At 54.7% G+C, this 17950-nt stretch overlaps 5 protein-coding genes across 5 annotated transcripts in view; 2 read left to right on the top strand and 3 right to left on the bottom strand.

Moving 5' to 3' along the window:
* Positions 1-43: 43 nt before the first annotated feature.
* PTSG_00438 (uncharacterized protein) lies at positions 44-6648 on the top strand. Its single transcript, XM_004998930.1, has 18 exons — positions 44-365; positions 736-770; positions 900-974; positions 1162-1231; positions 1444-1526; positions 1644-1691; positions 1887-1974; positions 2210-2307; positions 2572-2684; positions 2854-2946; positions 3168-3285; positions 3799-3879; positions 4126-4258; positions 4533-4613; positions 4863-5006; positions 5282-5352; positions 5609-5803; positions 6150-6648. Exons 1-18 carry the CDS (start codon positions 164-166, stop codon positions 6273-6275), a joined length of 1854 nt encoding a protein of 617 aa, XP_004998987.1. The 5' UTR covers positions 44-163; the 3' UTR covers positions 6276-6648.
* PTSG_00439 (uncharacterized protein) lies at positions 6539-11584 on the bottom strand. The gene is made up of 11 exons (XM_004998931.1): positions 11109-11584; positions 10633-10787; positions 10215-10385; positions 9952-10020; positions 9708-9801; positions 9196-9468; positions 8271-8893; positions 7974-8045; positions 7645-7738; positions 7087-7398; positions 6539-6900 (listed from the first exon to the last, which is right to left on the bottom strand). The coding sequence occupies exons 1-11, from the start codon at positions 11505-11507 to the stop codon at positions 6811-6813; spliced, it is 2352 nt and encodes a 783-aa protein (XP_004998988.1). The 5' UTR covers positions 11508-11584; the 3' UTR covers positions 6539-6810.
* A 379-nt stretch (positions 11585-11963) lies between these two features.
* Positions 11964-12490, bottom strand: PTSG_11586 (uncharacterized protein; the record flags this gene model as incomplete). Its single annotated transcript, XM_004998932.1, has 2 exons — positions 11964-12122; positions 12440-12490. 2 exons carry the CDS (start codon positions 12488-12490, stop codon positions 11964-11966), a joined length of 210 nt encoding a protein of 69 aa, XP_004998989.1.
* A 130-nt stretch (positions 12491-12620) lies between these two features.
* On the top strand, positions 12621-14841 carry PTSG_00440 (uncharacterized protein). The gene is made up of 4 exons (XM_004998933.1): positions 12621-12939; positions 13294-13491; positions 13703-13890; positions 14415-14841. The coding sequence occupies exons 1-4, from the start codon at positions 12659-12661 to the stop codon at positions 14633-14635; spliced, it is 888 nt and encodes a 295-aa protein (XP_004998990.1). The 5' UTR covers positions 12621-12658; the 3' UTR covers positions 14636-14841.
* A 267-nt stretch (positions 14842-15108) lies between these two features.
* The window catches only part of PTSG_00441 (uncharacterized protein), a gene marked incomplete at its 3' end in the record, with an annotated part of 7345 nt that continues 4503 nt past the window's right edge, over positions 15109-17950 (bottom strand). The window contains exons 13-21 of the mRNA XM_004998934.1: positions 17869-17943; positions 17612-17698; positions 17273-17380; positions 16980-17052; positions 16690-16772; positions 16197-16383; positions 15653-15930; positions 15394-15468; positions 15109-15153 (exon numbers count right to left, since the gene is read on the bottom strand). Of these exons, the coding sequence (XP_004998991.1) occupies positions 15109-15153; positions 15394-15468; positions 15653-15930; positions 16197-16383; positions 16690-16772; positions 16980-17052; positions 17273-17380; positions 17612-17698; positions 17869-17943 (1011 nt within the window). The remainder of the gene's footprint in view (positions 15154-15393; positions 15469-15652; positions 15931-16196; positions 16384-16689; positions 16773-16979; positions 17053-17272; positions 17381-17611; positions 17699-17868; positions 17944-17950) is intronic.

A 17950-nucleotide genomic window follows, 5' to 3' on the forward strand; every position in this document is an offset into this window, starting at 1 on the left:
ACGATAATGGCCAGCACAGCAGTTTTTTTTTTTTCTTCGATGGCGGATGAGGAGAATTTGTTGAAAATATTCGCCAATATTCAAACCAGCCAACCACCACACAAACAAAATAAAACCGACCAACAGACAGACACTCCTGCCTGTTTGAGTGCTGTGCTTCGGGATGGCTGACGTGCAGAGCACAGGGGATGGCGGTGATGTTGGCAACCAGCCACAGCAGGGTGGTGTGGGCCAGGGCGAGGGCTCTTCCAGGGTCGGTGTGGGTGGCCGAAAGACAGCGAACACCAAACGTGTCAAGGATGAGCCTTGGCAAAAAGTGGTGGACGACCCCATCGCCGACATGGACTGCACATCCTCATGCATCAGTGAGTGTGTGTGTGAGTGTGTGAATGTTAGTGCGTTTGTGCATGTGTATGTGAGCATGTTTGCGTTTGTGCATGTGTGTGTATGCGTGTAATTGAATCTCTGGATCTGCGTATTTTCTAGACTCGAGCCTGACGCAGAGTGGCACATCTGTGGCTCACGTCGCGCTCCCTCGACACATCTCTAACGCACGCACACACACACACACAAACACACACACTAACACACACACACACAAACACACACACTAACACTAACACACACACACACAAACACAAACACACACAAACACACACACAAACACACACACACACAAACACACACTCTCTCACTCTCGCACACTCTCACGCACGCAACATTTACCACAACCAGCGTTTGCTGATGTCAACAACCAAGGGGAGAACAAGGTAAGTCCAGAGTCTCAGAACAAGCTGCACAGAAGAAGCACTGCCGTTGTCAAGCTGGTGTTTCTCGTGTGTGGCTTTGTTGGTCGTTCCTGACTCCATCGCTGGTTTGCTGTGCTTGCTTGCTTTCAGGTGATTGTAGCCAACATGCAGTTTGCAGAAGGAAAGTCCAAGCTGCAAGTCCTCAACTGCGGTGAACTCCAGCAGGTACAACAGCGTTGGTACGCACGGTGCTTGCGAGCGTGCTTTTCTACCTGGCGACATTTGTTGTGGCTGTGTGCAAGCATGTTTGATTTGTTGTGTGTTCACGTGCATCCCGTGTCACAATGTGCTGCCGCGCCAAGTTTGCTTCCTTGTTCACGCGCGTCTCGATTGGGTTGTGGATGCGTGCCAGTCCATCCACTTGTTCGGGTTTCCGTGCGGCACAATCTCTTTTCGCACATCGGATGAGGCGTCAGCACCAGGTACAATTGCATTGCACCTCCGCCTTGCTTCCTGTTTCGTTCGTGCCGTCGCCTGATTTTGCTGCGAACACTTGTCGTCTCCACACCGCATTGCTCACTCACAGCCTGGCTGTTTGCGACACGTGTGTGTGTGTGTGTGTGTGTGTGTGTGTGTGTGTGTGTGTGTGTGTGTGTGTGTGTGTGTGTGTGTGTGTGTGTGTGTGTGCCCACAGCCATTGCGGTGGCATCGGGTAACGCCCTTTATGTGTTTAAGAACTTGAAGCCCTTCTACAAATTCATCCTTCCGGACTTGCCGGTGCGTGTGTTTTATGTGTGTGTGTATTCCTCACATGTGCGCCTGCATGCCAAGCATTGTTGCGTTGATTCATGCGTGATTGCTTGCGGGATATTCGCTTGATGTTTCTGTTCCCAGCTCGATGAGCAAGAGCTTGAGACGTGGGTTGGTGTGCGTCGCGCCGAGGTCAGTGGTCACACGTGTGCGTGCTATTGTGTCTCAAGTGCACACACACGTGGATATGCAATTATCAACAGTGCTGGGTTTGTTTGATGTCCTTGCCTCAGGTACCATCTCTTCTGCCACTCACTCCACTCGCTCACCTGCTACACACACACACACACACGCACACACACACACCATCTCTGTGTACCCTGGCAGCGCGTGGATGCAGATGTGCTGCAGAATGCGCTGCTCACGCTTCGTGGCAACGGCGTCAAGCTCTCCCCCCGGTCCCTCAAATTCCTGTGTACGTCCACGACACGTGTGCACGCCATGCCCAAGTGTGTGCTTGTGTGCATGTGTGTATGTGTGTGTGGTGTTCGATTCACCTTCTCTCTCTTGCCGTGCATCAGCTCCACCTTCGTACTCCCGCCCACTCACTCGAATTCACACACACACACACACACACACACACACACACAAAACACACACACAAAACACACACACACACGTATACACATCCTGGACATGTGCTGGGGCAGCGCTGCCGCCTGAGATGCGGGAGGATTTCGTCAACATGGTCAAGACGCAGCCCGCCACCACGCCCGCTGTCATCACAACTGTCGGCACACTCGCAAAGGTGCGCATGCGTGCTGTGAACACAGCTGTTGCGGCCGTACGTCCCAGACGCACTTGTCAACGATACCGCCTCCCCGTCTTGGGTCTACACACACACACACACACACACACACACACACACACACACACACACACACACACACACACGTTGTTGCTCAATCGCTCACGTGCACGAACCTCTCCGTTTTTGTCTTCTTTCTCAAACACACACACGCATGCACTTGCGTGCACCTCCAATGCTATATGCATGTGCGTGCATGTGCAGCTTGGTGGCGATGACACTGGGGTGGCGTGCCCCGTTCTTGGGACAGAGGACGGTCAGGTGTTTGTTCTCAATCCAACAAACTTTGCCGCAGTCGTCCGTGTGTCCCTCCCAGGGTGAGCAAGCATGCCTCCACTGTTCATGTGCATGTGTGTGCATGTGTGTGTATGTGCGTTTCACGTGCTTATCCCGCATTACATACTCTCTCCCTCTCTGCTGTCACACTTCATCCACTCGACTGTTGCCTCCATCATCGCTACCTCCACACTCCTCCCCCCTCCTCAGCCCCGTTGCGTGCATGACGGCGAGTGGCGCCCTGGATACCGACTACAGAATCCACGCTTGCACACGCGATGGCACCGTGTGCCACATCAAAGGGTGCGTTGTACCCTTGTTGACGTGGAGCTGGGTGGCTTTACATACATGTGACTCTGTGCCCGAATCCTTCTGCACCCCCATCATGCTCAGTTCCTGGCTTCCTCCCCACCTCTCCATCCCTCCACACGTGCTGCCTTTATTCCATCGTCCTCCGGCCTGTTTACTCATCCACTCCATGCTTCTGCTCCCTCCAATCGTGCCGTGCCCTTGCCTGCAAGCAGGGGAAAGCTTGCAGATCACTCGTTTTCGCTGCCTGCGCCCGCTGTTGGCATTGACCGTATCGGAAAATCGCTCCTCATCTCCTGCGCAGACTCCTGCCTCTACTGCTTCAGCACAAAGGTCCGCACAGAACCGTGCGTATGAAAGACCTGTGTGTGTGTGTGTGTGTGTGTGCGTGCGTGCGCGCATGTGTGTGCTCACATGTGTGTGCTCACATGTGTGCGCATGTGTGTGTCTGTTTGGTTTCGTTGGCTGCTGAGGTTCAGTTCAATACCCTCCCCCCTCTCTCTCTGTCTGTCTGTCTCTCTGTCTGTCTGTCTCTCTCTCTGTCTCTGTCTCTGTCCCTCTCTGTCTCTCTCTCTGTCTCTCTCTCTCTCTCTCTCTCTCTCTCTCTCTCTGTCTGTCTGTCTCTCTGTCTCTGTGTGTCTCTCTCTCTCTGTGTGTCTCTCTCTCTCTGTGTGTCTCTCTCTGTCTCTCTCTCTATCTCTCTCTCTCTCTCTCTCTCTCTCTCTCTCTCTCTCTCTCTCTCTCTCTCTCTCTCTCTCTCTCTCTGTGCGCACTGTGATACATACCCACACCCTTCTACTCACGCCACAACTCACCCGCCATCCGCCATCCACCACCGCTGCACAGGGTCGCCGTCTGTGGCAGGTCAAGATGCCTGCTCCCATCACCGCGCACAGCCCAATGGTCTACAGGCCAAAGATGCTCAGGGTGCGTTGTATGCGTGCGCGCGCGCGTGTTTGTGTGTTTACATACGCGTGTATGCGTGTGTATTTACATGTGTACGTGTGCATGTGTAAATGTAATGTACATGTACGCGCGTGCACACGTATGTTAACGCCTCCGTGAGGCTGTTGTGTCTGTGCATAACCATAATGCCTGTGTGACCTGTTCCCTCACCTTTGCGCGTCACATCGCCCTTGCTTTCTTCCATTCTCCTTGCCCTCTCTGCGGCAGTTAACGCTAATCGGACTTGAGAATGGCGAGATCCGCCTGTACAGCGACAAAGAGATGCTCAGCACGTTGAAGGTCGACAGCGGTGTTGCTGCGCTTCGTTTCGGCCGTCTCTGGCGCGACAGCTACGTACTCGGTGCGGCATGGCGTCCTGCCCTCTGATCTGCCCGTCTTGTCGAAGTTGTTTCAGTTGGTGCTTCAATTGTTGCAGCTGTTGTTGCAGCTGTTGTTGCGCCATGTTGTCCAAGTTGTGTGTCAGGGATTGTTGTTTTAATTGCTGTGCTGTCGCCATTTCATTTCCCATTGCACGGCCACGCCACAACACAACACCGCACGTGTTCACAACCGCTCTCCAACAAACGCATGCGTGCCCCGATCCCACTCTGCCATCCATGTGTCACGTGATGCAGTGACGGTCACGCAGGAGGGCCACTACATCGTGCACCGGCTGAAAAGGGCCACAGAGTTCCACCAGCTCAAGGGCGTGAAAGGTGGGATCTTCCTTTTCTGTTTTGTCTCTCTTGGTGTCCAAATCAATGCCTGGCTTTGCTACTCAGCGAGCGCCTCTCTTCCGTCAGACAGCGCGTCTCTTGCGATCTCCGCACACGCCACGCGTGTCCACATCACACCGTTGCCCCCAACCATGATGGGGCTTTTCTTTCGGTTTCATTGAAACCATCCACTCCCATCTACCCCCCCCCCCAACTCACACCCACCACGCGCACGTGATTGCGGCACAGGTCCGCCACCAGAGCAGCACATCCGCATCAAAGTGCCGACAAAGACCAAACTCTATGTTGACCAGACGCAGCGGGAGAAGGACAACGCCGTGTCGATGCATCAGGCATTTCGCCGTGACCACTACGTCTTGCAGGTCCTCGTCGGTATGTTGCCATGCAAATGCGTGATCGTGTGTAGGTCGCGCGTAATGTGTGCTTGCTCGTGTTTGATGTGTGTTTGTTTGCGTTGCTGCACTGTAATGTTTTTGACAATTGCTGCACATGCGGACACGAAAACGCACACACGTGCAAGCGCGAACACCCTTTCGTGTGTCACCACGGTATCTCTCAACGGTTTGTCTCATCGCTGTCTTTTGTTTGTGCATGCACGCGCACCCATCAACATGCGCGTCGTTGCTGTTGCGAATGGCAAACGCCAGCCCGCAAATACGTCAAGGCAATGACCTCTGCGCTTGCACCGACATCTGCTCTCGAAGACGTCAAGTTCCAGGTGCAGTTCCTATCGTGATGCTTGAGATTTGTACCAATCCGTGCTTTGTGCACAACGCTTTTTCTTTGTTGCTGTACCCACGACTGGCCTGTTGCTCAGACTTACGATATGGACACACACACGCGCACACACACGCGCACACGCACACACACACACTCTCTATCTTGCACGCGTGTGCCCAACCACACGCACCAACGCACTTTTGCACACTCTCGCTTTTGCTTTCGCTTTCCTTCCATTTCTTTCTGTGGTTCAGGTTGGCGCTGCAGTGCAAGGCATCGGCCCGACATTCCGCTTGCTCGTGACTGTGCAAAACACGAGTGCGACGGCCGTGTCCGACATCCGCCTCGCGCTCACGTGGGACGAAAGCATGTATGACATTCAGAACCCCTCTGGCCTCATTCCACATCTTGTTCCAGGCGTCACATACACGGAGTCCTTCAACGTTCAGGTCAGTGAAGCGAAGCACGCATGTACGTGCAAATCGTGCATAATGTGCATGTTTGAGTATGTGTACATGTGTGTGCGTGTTTGCGTGTCCATGTATATTCTCTGTGTGTACGTCTTCTCTATAGTTGTCATGCCTGTCCAAACACCCTCTCTCTATCACCCCATATTGCCCCGCGCTCTTCTGACTGTGCCTGTTGTGCCGTCCTTCCGCCCCACCCCACGTCACACGTTGCATGTGTGCGTGTGTGTGTGTGTGTGTGTGTGTGTGTGTGTGTGTGTGTGTGTGTGTGTGTGTGTGTGTGTGTGTGTGTGTGTGTGTGTGTGCGTGTGTGCGTGTGTGTGTGCAGTGCATTACGCAAGAGATGGTGTCCAGTCCAATCAAAGTGCAGCTGTACTCTCCGCAGCGTTCGCTCCCCATTGTCACCGCCGTTGTTGCAATGCCCGTCAGCGAGCCCGTCGTCACTGTCAGATGAGCAGCAACACCTCCACAATCTGCTCTGTGTGTGTGCGTGTATGTGTTGTGTGTGTGGTGTGGTGTGTTTCAGGTCTTCTGGTGTACACAAGCAAGTGGTCGTTTGTGGGCAAGGTTCAACGTGATGTGGCCCCTCGTGGCAAGATCGCAGTGCCTGCAAGTCAACGCATGCAGTTGCTCTTGCTCGTTTTGTGTGTTTCCGTTACTCTCTGATGGGGTACAGGGTTCTCCCTTGACTTCTTTGTGTCCTGCACGTGTGTACATTGGACATGTGTTGGATGTCTCCACGACTCTATTGTTCTTGGTCGGATACATATCACTCCTTGTATCAAGGACAGTACGAAACAGCAGCACTAGCAGAAAACTCACGCGCGTAATCTAAACCACAAGGCAAACTGGAGTGTGCGTGTGTGTGTGAATGTGTGTGTGTGTGTGTGTGTGTGAATGTGTGCGTGCGTGTGCGTGCGTGCGTGTGCGTGCGTGCGTGCGTGCGTGTGTGTGTGTGTCAACGCACGTGATCTGGGGAGATGATTCGGCTACGCAGTCTCTCCTTGCTCGTCCATTTCTCGCACCAGCGTCTCCAGCAACCTCGCTTGTGCCAATGGAAGCACCTTCCCCAAGTTTTCCTGTCTCGCATACGCACACACGCGCATATGATTTGGTGAGCGCATGTGTGCTGATGAGAATGCACGTGCGCGAAAAAAGGTTGGAATGGAAGCAAGGCACACAATACCCACACGATGCAAACATTCTACCCACACAATATCCACACGATGCGCGCACATTGCGCGCAGATCGCACACGAAACGCACCGCTCTGAAGCATGTGGCGAGGAATGCGAGTGGCGGCTGTGGGGAGCCTGCGTCCAAACTGGCCAAGTAAGCGGTAAGATGTGCTTGCGGCGACAGCTGTGACACATCTCGCGTGCTGCGAAGAAACAATGCGTAAGACGCAGCCTCAGTCATGTCGGCGCTGTGTTCGGCATCAGTCACTTTGGTGTCGTGGGTTGATGTGGTCGCGTGTTCAGCCCCACACATGCTGCGCACGACTTGGTTGTGGAGCCAAGCAGCGAGTGTGGGCCGTCCATGAAACGCCGTGTTCATCTCGGCAAACGCAGCGCTCATCTGTCAAGTGAGCACATGCATGCACGCGTGTTGACGTGAGGACACATGTGTGAGTCGGTGTGTGTGTATGTGTGAGAGGGTGTGTGTGTGTGTGTGTGTGAGTATGTGTGAGTGTGAGAGAGAGAGAGAGTGTGTGTGTGTATGTGAGAGAGAGCGTGAGAGAGAGAGAGTGTGTGTGTGTGTGTGTGTGTCAAGGGGTCAGCACGGCCAGTCCCAATACCCTCATCATATATCACATGCACGTACGACGTCGAGCTCTGCTGCCGTTGCGGAATGGAGGGCCGCCACAAGTTCACACACGATCACGCTGCTCAAAAACCGGACATCCGCCTCGCCAACCCTGACAGCGGTTTGAGTGAGCACGCATGTGTGTTGGTTTGCATTTGTGGGCGCGTGCGTGCGTGTGCGTACGTGTGTGTGTGTGTGCGTGTGTACGTGTGTGTGTGCGACTTTTGGCGCCGCAGAGAAGCTACATGCTGTCAACAGAAAAAAGCAAAGCAAGTGCTGCGATGTGACATGGCCCGGGTTTGTGTGCTGATTCCAACATCCCACGCGTGCCAGTGCTGCTGCCTCACCTCTCTGAAGCGCGTGTGCCTCCAGTCTTGCCTGCAATGTCGTATGTGCGAACACCAGGCACCAGCACAACCCTGAGGAGCACAATCATAATCATGGTTGTGATCAATCGACGCTTGGTAGACCAAGTAACATGGCGGGAGGGGGAGGGGTTGTTGTTGTTACAGCACCAACCCATAAAGACAGTGCAAGCAAAAGGCGTAGGGCCACTGCAGCACGAACAGACAAACAACAGACAACAACAGGTTCAGGTTCTCAACCACGACGCGGGCGCAACAGGGGTTCAACACGGTACCAACCTCGGTGGGCCATTATCAGCACGGCGGACGGTGATGGAGCCGGCAAAGCCGATGCCTTCGCACTGCACGCCTTCACGTGAAAACGAGACAGATACATCATCTCGCAAGTGGAAAGGCGGCGCCACTGTCGCTGGTTCGCTGCTTGCTGTGGCGGGCTGCGGCCGCACATTCACCGAGACTGTGGCGTCTGCACGCACCACGTCGTCATCTTCCAAAGCAGTGGCTCTCACACGCACGTGCATCGTCGAACCACTGCCAACCGTGACCTTTGCGCTGCTGTTGTCTGCACCAACAACACCACCCACTTCACCACCGCGCTTTGCTTTGGCGTCACCATCGTTGCCATCACCAGGGGCTTCGCTCTCTGCAGTTGCTGCGTCCTGTGTTGGTGAGTCACGGGTTCGTGACTGTGTGGTGGACGCCGGATCCACACGCCAGCAGCACCGCAGCTTCTCGGCCTCGTGGATGGTGCACAGCATGAGGGCTGCGCGCAACGCGTCTGCGCCGACGAGAGCGGCCGGCGCCGGATTGCACGACTTGAGCTCCTCCATCGATTCAGGCTCAGCCATCCTTTGCAGCAGGCGAAACTGGGCGAGCCCGACCAGCTGCGCCAACCTCATCCCCTGCACAAACAAACAAACAAAGCAAACAAACAAACAAACAAAGCAAACAAAGCAAACAAAGCAAACAAGCAAGGAAGGCGGGTTTGAGGAACGTTTGGAGATGGGAGAGGGCAGTGGATGGGGTTGCGTCAGACGCGTGCGATGGGAATGATGATCACGTGCATGCATACAGCACACCATGTACACGTATACGCGTATATGCAAATGCATACGCAAGTAGGTCAACGGATGCATTCACACACACGCACACGTGCAGGATAATATTCGCCAACAACCGTGACACCTATCAGACACGTGCATACGTTGTGGACGAGTGCAGCAAAGAACTGAGGCGGCGCCTGTGCATCACTATCCGTGCGCGATGCAAGGTAGGCGGTTGTGTGCGCGTGCGAAGGGTCCTGAAGGTTCACGCCGCGGTCTGCAGGGCGCTCAGCGATTGTCGCAGCAATGAATTCTGCATACGACTGCGGGTGTTTGCCGTGGATGAAGGCTGAGACGAGCTGGTGGTGCATCCACATGTGCAAGAGGGGTCGCCCAGTGCACTCGCGCACAAGCGAATCAAAGGAAGCGTGCAGCTGTGACAAGCGTGTGTGTGTGTGTGTGTGTGTGTGTGTGTGTGTGTGTGTGTGTGTGTGTGTGTGTGTGTGCATGCGTGTTCGTTGACGTGTGTACGTGTATGTGTGACCGTGTGTGTTGGAGAGACAGTGAGTTGTGAGGGTGTGGGGAGCTTGCATGCACAGTCAGGGTGTGTGTCGACGGAACACATGAAAGGCAGAGCGTTTTCGCACATCACAACGCAGCGCGCGTCACAGACCTTGTTGATGTCCTCGAGGGAGGCATGTTGCAGAATCGCAGCCATCTCCGCAGCGACGATGTGCATGTGCACCCGAGCGTGCTCTTCGCTCACGCTGTCAACCCAGTGTGTGTGTGTGTGTGTGTGTGTGTGTGTGTGTGTGTGTGTGTGTGTGTGAGGGATGGCGGCGAATCACCAAACACGCAGCCTTACGACGCCCACATCACACACGCGGTGGACAATTCCAGTTCATTTGCACACACACCTCTCGTCGTGTTGGGTTCCCGTGGCCCCAGCAGGGTCATAGGTAAACATCCCAGGGAGATACACGCGGCTGCGCACAGGGGCAAGGGGTGAACCAAGATCAGGGTGCGGGGAGGGGGCGAGGACGGTGGCAGTGAGGGTCAAGCATGTGCTGTAATGCAGGGTGGTGTTCATCACTTGGAGCACCAGAGCGCGGCTGAGCAAAATGGAGGTGCCTTTCGTTGACGCCCACACAGGCTCTTACAACATTGACACGGCGCTTACATTGGCTCTGGCTGGTCCTTGTGTGTGACAGTGAGGACGCCGGCGAAGTTGATGCCTTCGAAGGTTGTGGCCAGCGCAGTCAGCGTGACTGCCATGATGGGGCTGCAGTCTCGCCGGTACAGGACGTGTGTGGTTGCAGCGTCCACAGGGGTTTCCTGGCCATGCAATACCCTGTGCCACACGCAAGTTGGTGGTTTTGTGTAGTGTATGTGTGTGTGTGTGTGTGTGTGTGAGTGAGTGAGTGAGTGAGTGAGTGTGTGAGTGAGTGAGTGAGTGTGTGAGTGAGTGAGTGTGCGTGTATGTAAGTGGTAGTTGCAGTTATTGGATAGTGGGCACTCTTCCCTGGCCGTAGTTCAGGCTGGTGACTCAAGCCCCCCCCTAACACACCACACACACACACACACACACACACACACACCCGGTCTCAGTGATGGTTGTAGCCAACATGGAAGGCGTGGCGGTGAATGTGGCGCGACAGCATGAGATGTGCGCAGACGGGCGTTCCAGTGCCAGTGTCATGTCGTGAGCCACATCCTCTGGCAGGTACGCCGGTATTCGCACGTCTTTCACGTCCTGTGCCACCAGCGCAAGTGGCGTGAGCAAGGCCCCCGTCATAAGTGGCAGGGCATAGCCACATGGGGGAGGGGAAGAGAGCGCGCGCGAGCGCGGGAGAAAGAGGGCGGGCGAAGATACGCTCACACTCACAGTACGCACAGACAGGCAGACACACACACACACCTACAGACACACAGACGCACAGACACAGACACAGACACACACACGCACAAACACACACAGACACAGACACAGACACAGACACACACACACACACACACAAATACTGGACGCATACACACAGACACGCGCACACGTGCGTAGAGGGATGTGGCTTACTGCAATGGAGACGGAGAAGGTACGGGGTTTGCAGCTGCTTGCTTCGTTGACGAGATCAAACTGCGTGCGCTCAAGCTGGGCGATCCACGCAAAGGCGTCGCGCGGGGTGAATGTGTACAGGTAGTATGTGCGGTGCTCCGTGATGAGGGCAAACATGGTGTTTTGAGAGCAGAAGCGTGGCCACTTGGGTGCCGCGTGCGGCCAAGCTTTGTCAGCGCAGTCCTTTCCACGCACGATCTCCTTCACGTCCCGCATGTCGATGCGCCCGCGAATCGGCCTACCCATGTCCACCTGGTACTCAATCACGCCATCCCTGTACAGGCACATCCACCGCCTTCGCCAGGCTCGGTGTATCTGCCCCTGCTTCACCACATAGCTGGCCACCAGCGCCTCCCGCATCGCGGACTGCGGTCACTGCGTGAGCGGTGCTGTTGCTGTTGGTGGTGTTGTTGTAATGATGCGATCGCTTGTGAGTGTGTGAATGCTCTTCTTCTTCCTCGCAATCAGAAGAAGCGGTTTTTTCTTGTCGTGTTGTTGTTGTTGTTGTTGTTGTTGTTCTGTGTGTGTGTGTGTGTGTGTGTGTGTGTGTGTGTGTGTGTGTGTGTGTGTGTGTGTGTGTGTGTGTGTGTGTGTGTGTGATGTGACACATGACATGACCTGCCAAATGCTGTTCCCATCGTCTCAATCACTTCATTCGTGTACACTGCAGCGGCTGGCTATGTTCTCCCAGCCTGTTCATTACAATACAAAGCTGCACGGAGGGACAAGGAGATATGCACAGATGAAGCGCAGGCAAGGCAAGGCAGGCTGGTAGAGCAAGGCAAGGAACAGCCGGCTTGGTTGGCCTTGTTCATGTCATGACTCCGTCTTGCTATCTTGAGAAGCCTGTGTAGTTGCAGTTGCTGATGGCGATGATGATGCCTCGTCGTTGGTTGACGGCCGCATAAAGCTTGGGAAGAAGCCGTCATCCTCATAAAACTTCATGCCCGACACCGCAAACAGCATCCCAAAAACCTACAATGCAATTTCACATCACATATGCAGCAGCGAGGGTGCACAACAGAGAACGTGGCATCAGTGCGTGTGTGCGCGCGCGTGTGTATGCGTGCGCGCGTGTGTGTGTGTGTGTGTGTGTGTGTGTGTGTGTGTGTGTGTGTGTGTGTATGTGTGTGTGCGTGTGTGCGTGTGTGTGTGACAGCGAGCCACTCCTTGAACAGCGGCACACACCAAACCAACTGCATGACCGAATGATCTTGACGAGACAGCCAACAAAAACAACCGGCCGGCACTGCGACGCAATCTCAAGTGTCACGATGATACAACGTACTTACCCCAAACACGATACGCTTGCGTGGCGGGATGCGCCTGTAAGCGGCCCACATGACCTCGTCCCACTGCACCTCCAACCAAGCAAAGCAAGCCAGCGACAAGCAACAAGGCAAGAAAGCAGACTGCCCAGTGCCTGCAGCCGGTGCGGAAGAAATACGGAAGATTTCGACAACATTTCTACGATCAAGACGGCGGAAGGTTGCTGCTGACGAGGACGAGGAATGGACGCTGTTGGTGTGTGTGAAGCCATTGCTGTGCGGGATGATGTGCATGTCATCTCGCAACAGCGCGGGGACCCCGAGCCCGCTGTGGAGGAGAAGAAGGCCGCGTTGTTGCAGCAGCTGCAGGCGAATCCAGGGACCTTCTTGCAGCGCTGGGGCTCGCGGCTACCGGCAAAGGCGCTGCGCTACTTTGAGCCCATGACAGACGACTACGTTGTTCAGTTTGGTCTGCGCAAGCTTCAAGTCGACCAACGGCGGCGTGCCACGACCGTTCGCAACAGGTGGCTGTGTGTGTGTGCGTGTATGTTTGTGGGATGGTTTGTATGTGTGTGTGTATGTCATGTTTGTGTGTTGTTTGTATGTCATGTGTGTGTGCGTGTGTGTGTTTGTATGTCATGTTTGTGTGTGTGTGTGTATGTATGTTCGTGTGCACCCACTTGTGCGCTTGTGTGCACACACGTGCACTTGTGTGCATGTGCGACTCCTGGCCCGTGTTCGCGCCCCCTTCTGGTTGCTCTTCCCACAGCTCTTCGTTCCCTTTGGCGCGCACACACGCACACACACCGTGATAAGTGCTGAGCCTCATGACCTCGCTGCTCCATTGCCCAATCCCGTCACCCAAACCACACACGCAGGCGATACCGACGAATGCAGCAGCTGCTGCAAGAAGGCACGTTCTTTTCCGAGGAGGCCATGAAGGAGCGCTGCCCCTGGCTGTATGATCAGTTTGTTGGCCGGTACTTGAGCGATGCTGAGGTGGAGCAGCGTGTGCAAACTGTCACCCAGTGCTGGTCTGATCAGCTTCTTGCCCACACCGTCGGCCAGCGCACAACGTATGTTGAAAAAGTGTGTGTGTGTGTGTGTGCGTGTTGTGTGCGTGTTGTGTGTGTGTGTGTGTGTGTGTGTGTGTGTGTGTGCGTGTTGTGTGTGTGTGTGTGTGTGTGTGTGTGTGCCTGTGACTGACATTGGTTTTTTCGGCCCATATTCCTCATTCATGTGCTTGCATCCCTTTGCGTTCGCCCACCTTGGCCTGCGATGTTGCAGCGAGCGGTTACATCTGGAACAGCAGGCGGCACTCGCAAGCTGGGAGGAAGAAGAGGAGGAAGAGGAGGAAGAGGCTGACGCTGATGGCGGAAAGGGTATACCCGGACTGCCCTCGAGTGCATCGCAGCCAACACGTGCAGTCAGCACCATGGCCGCCACCACGCAGTCATTGGAGCAGCAGCTGCTCGGTACGTGTGTTCTGTTGCGTCGACACATCCTGGGCAGCTTCTGGTTTTGTGGGGTCAACAGCAAGCTTGCCGCACACGCACTTTGCGTTTCTCTCATGCCACACACGTACACCCATACATAACCACACAACTCACACACACTCACACACTCACACACGTACACACACTCGCACTCACACTCGCACTCACTCACACACTCACACACTCACACACGTACACACGTACACACGTACACACACCACTCACACATCAAAACATACCAAAACACAACTCACATACACACACTCACACACACGTACACACATACATAAACACACACGCACCCACATACATCACACGAAACACAACTCACACACACACACACACACACACAACTCACACACACACACACAACTCACACACACACACACACACACACACAACTCACACACACACACACACACAAACACAACTCACATACCCACACACAACTCTCTCACGCACAATCACAATCCCTCGCACCCGATTCCTCGCAAACAACGCAGGGGACGAGTCGGAGGAGGCACGCGACCAGGAGCGAGCACAGCTGAGCAACGAGGAGCGAGAGCGACTACGAGAGGAGTTTTCTCGCATGATGCAAGAACGGTTTCTGCGCGGGGAAGATGAAGAGTTCTTTGACTACAGCGCTGTTGACGACAACCCAGACCTGGATGATCTCGCCGCACGCGCACGGGACGAGCAAGACGCTTACTTTGACGCAGACTGATGCCCTCAGCCCTGCATGCGTGTTTATGTGTGCATGTGTATGGTGCGTGAATGTGCCCATCTGGCCACACGGCATATCCGCTTGCTCTTACGTTGACACCACCATGTGTCACCTGGGTGAAACTTGTCTCTGCACGTCAACTTATGATTAGACACACCAGGCCACCGCACACGTGCACACTTTCCTTCATTCGGTCTGGGCGGTTGAGATGCTGTATTGAACAGCAGCAGCACAACAGGAAGAAATAAGAGGGGAAGGGGAACGAACGTACACACACCTCTTGTTTTGAAGGGAGTGGTACTCAGAGCTGTTTTCAAAAGGAGATAACGAAGCCGTCACAACAGAGGCGCGCAGACAGCATACATACGCACAGCAACATGTGGTCAAGATGATGGTGGTGGCTGCACAAGAGCATCACGATACATTGCGCCACAGGACGTGTTACATTACACATTACACATTACATTACACTGCTACTTGGATATGGCGACATTCACTTTGCTGTTCACGTCGAATAACTGACACACAAACACATGGGAGAGGAGAGGTCGCGCACACACACACACACACGCACACACACACACACACACACACACACACACACACACACACACACACACACACACACACACACACACACACACACGAAACATGGTGAGAACAGCGCGCGCAAAAGCGCTTCACAGGTGCAGATGATTGACAGACCAACACACACGCCATCATGTGTTGTTCGCAAGGGAAAGAGCATGGACACGTACGTCGTGAAACGTGTGGAGGAGGTCGTCAGATGGAGTCTGGAAGGAATTGATGGCGTCGCAGAAGAAAATAAACGTCTGCACGCACGTGCATAAGTGAATGGATGGATGGATGGATGGGTGTAGGATGTGTGTATGGATGGATGTATGGATGTGAGGGAGGAAAGGAGATCGAATGTGCGTGCGTGTGCGTGCGGGTCAATGTGGGTGTTCTATCTTCACCACCTGTCGTTAACAGAAAAACACACAAAGGTTCACTCACGCGAAGTGCGCCGTTTGGGTTGCGCTTCACGAGATGACACATGCCCATGAAGGCGTGCTCCTTCTCTTCGCTGTCGGTGATGTCACGCAGTGCCATGCTCCAGTGCGCCAGATACTCGCTCAGGTGCTGCGCCAGAGCATCCTGCCAGAACATGCTGATGCGACCAATTGTGATGGCGACGTTTTCCAGCAGCGTCTTGGCGGTCATTGGGCGTGTCATAAGCTGGATCAGCGTCGTGCACATGTCGTGGCGCTCAAGCAGCGGCTGTATCTGCCCCTCTGTTTCACACAAGCCCGCGTTGGAGGGGCGCACGCGGCGGCGGCGGCGGCGGCGGTGGTGGTGGTGGTGGTGTGTGTGTGATGTACGTGTGTGTGCATGTTTGTGGAATGTGAGCGTTCACCAAGCCCACATCCTATGACGATGGTCATTGACAAGCAAAGCGAGCCAAGAAAGCACACGCGCGCACACACACACACACAGACATGTACAGACATAGACAGACAGACACACAGAAACGCACACAAAACACATGATGTGATCGTACTGAGCTGCATGGCGATTTCTCCGATGCACCAGACGACGTTGTTGCAGACCGCAACCTCGGCCGGGTTCATGTTCTGCGCCATGAGCGCAAACACGTCGTCTAGGTGCGGCTGGACAAGGCAGAACGCCGCTTTGCTCACATCACCCAGCAGCGCAAACGCACTCTGCCGCACATCAGGCACGTCGTTCTGCAAACACATACCCACGCACGCACGCACATGGAGCACAAGGCGCGGTCACGAACACGTCAACGTGTGCACACGCGTGTAAATATGCGTGTGTGTGTGCGCGTGCGTGCGTGCGTGCGTGCGTGTGTGTGTGTGTGTGTGTGTGTGTGTACTCGTGTGCGTGTGCCATCAGTATGAAGAGGGCACCATCACAAACACCACGAAAGACGACAGCGGTGACACTTCGGATAGCGCGCCGTGCACCACTCGTACACGTCTTTCAATGTCACACACGAGCGTGCAGAAGTGAGGCACGTCCATACGTACCGTCATTGCCACTTCGAGCAACGCCAGGAGGTTTGACTGCTGGATCAAAGGGCCCATGTGCTCCTGAAGCGCCTCAACCATGGCTGAACGAGGTGGGGGGTGGGGTGCACATCGTCATTCAGCAGCAAAGTCGTGGGAAGCACAGAAATCCCCCATGCAATGTCCAAGAACAACTCACAACGGCAGAAGCGCGCGCGCGCGCACGCACGCACACACACACACACACACACACACACACACACACACACACACACACACACACACACACACACACACACACACACACACACCACTGATGTGATCGACAGGGACGACACAAAAGTCTGGGTTTGGATAATCAATGCTCGGGTCCTGGTGGGCAAACTGGTGTTTGGAGTGCACATGCAAATAAACAAGCATGAACAGACACATGGACACACACACACGGATACACACACACACACGCACGCAAATGCATACGCATACGCACACACACACACACGCATGCACGCACGCACGCATACGCATACGCACACGCACACACACATCACTGGCCACTAGCGAGCAGCATGACGGCCCACACGAATGTTCATGCATGCCCAACCTGTGCTTGCTCGAGCGTCTGTTGTGTGAGCTTGACACAGTGCTGGAAGATGTCTGGGGCAAACGGGTGATACGCCTCTCCGAGCGCGCCAGCAACAGCAGTCAGGCACTGGTGAAGGGCCAAGAGTACACGATTTCGTGAGAGCGGACACAAACAACACGACAGACACACAGGGACACAAAGCAGGTGGGGGGCGGGACGAACAGACAGGTGGAGGGAAACGAAGAAGAGGCGCGCACAGATGAGAATGGCCGGGGGGGGGGCAACAAAGCGAGAAACATTGTTGGCTTCAACACGTGCACTCCAACACGCCCAGTGCCACGTGCGATTGTGTCTGACCTCGAGAAGCGCGAACAGTTCGGTGTCGTCGTCCGCGAGGTGCGAATACCGTTCAAGCAGTGGCGGCATCAGTCGCTCCACCAGCTCCTGCATGGACACATGCACACAATCACACATGCATGAGGAGGGCACAACAACCCCAGCTCGTGGAATCATTCGTGGCAAGCAGTACACACAACGGTACGTTCACAACGGTACATTCACACAAACACAGACACATACACACAGACTGCACACTGCTGAGCACGGACGCTTACGGGATGAGCGAGTGCCGGGCCAACGCTGTCTGCCAACGTGCCAATCGCATCGTACAAGACCACCATGTTCTTTCGCTGTTGT

This window comes from Salpingoeca rosetta (genome assembly GCF_000188695.1).
Source record: "Salpingoeca rosetta unplaced genomic scaffold supercont1.1, whole genome shotgun sequence".
Classification (NCBI taxonomy): Eukaryota; class Choanoflagellata; order Craspedida; family Salpingoecidae; genus Salpingoeca; species Salpingoeca rosetta.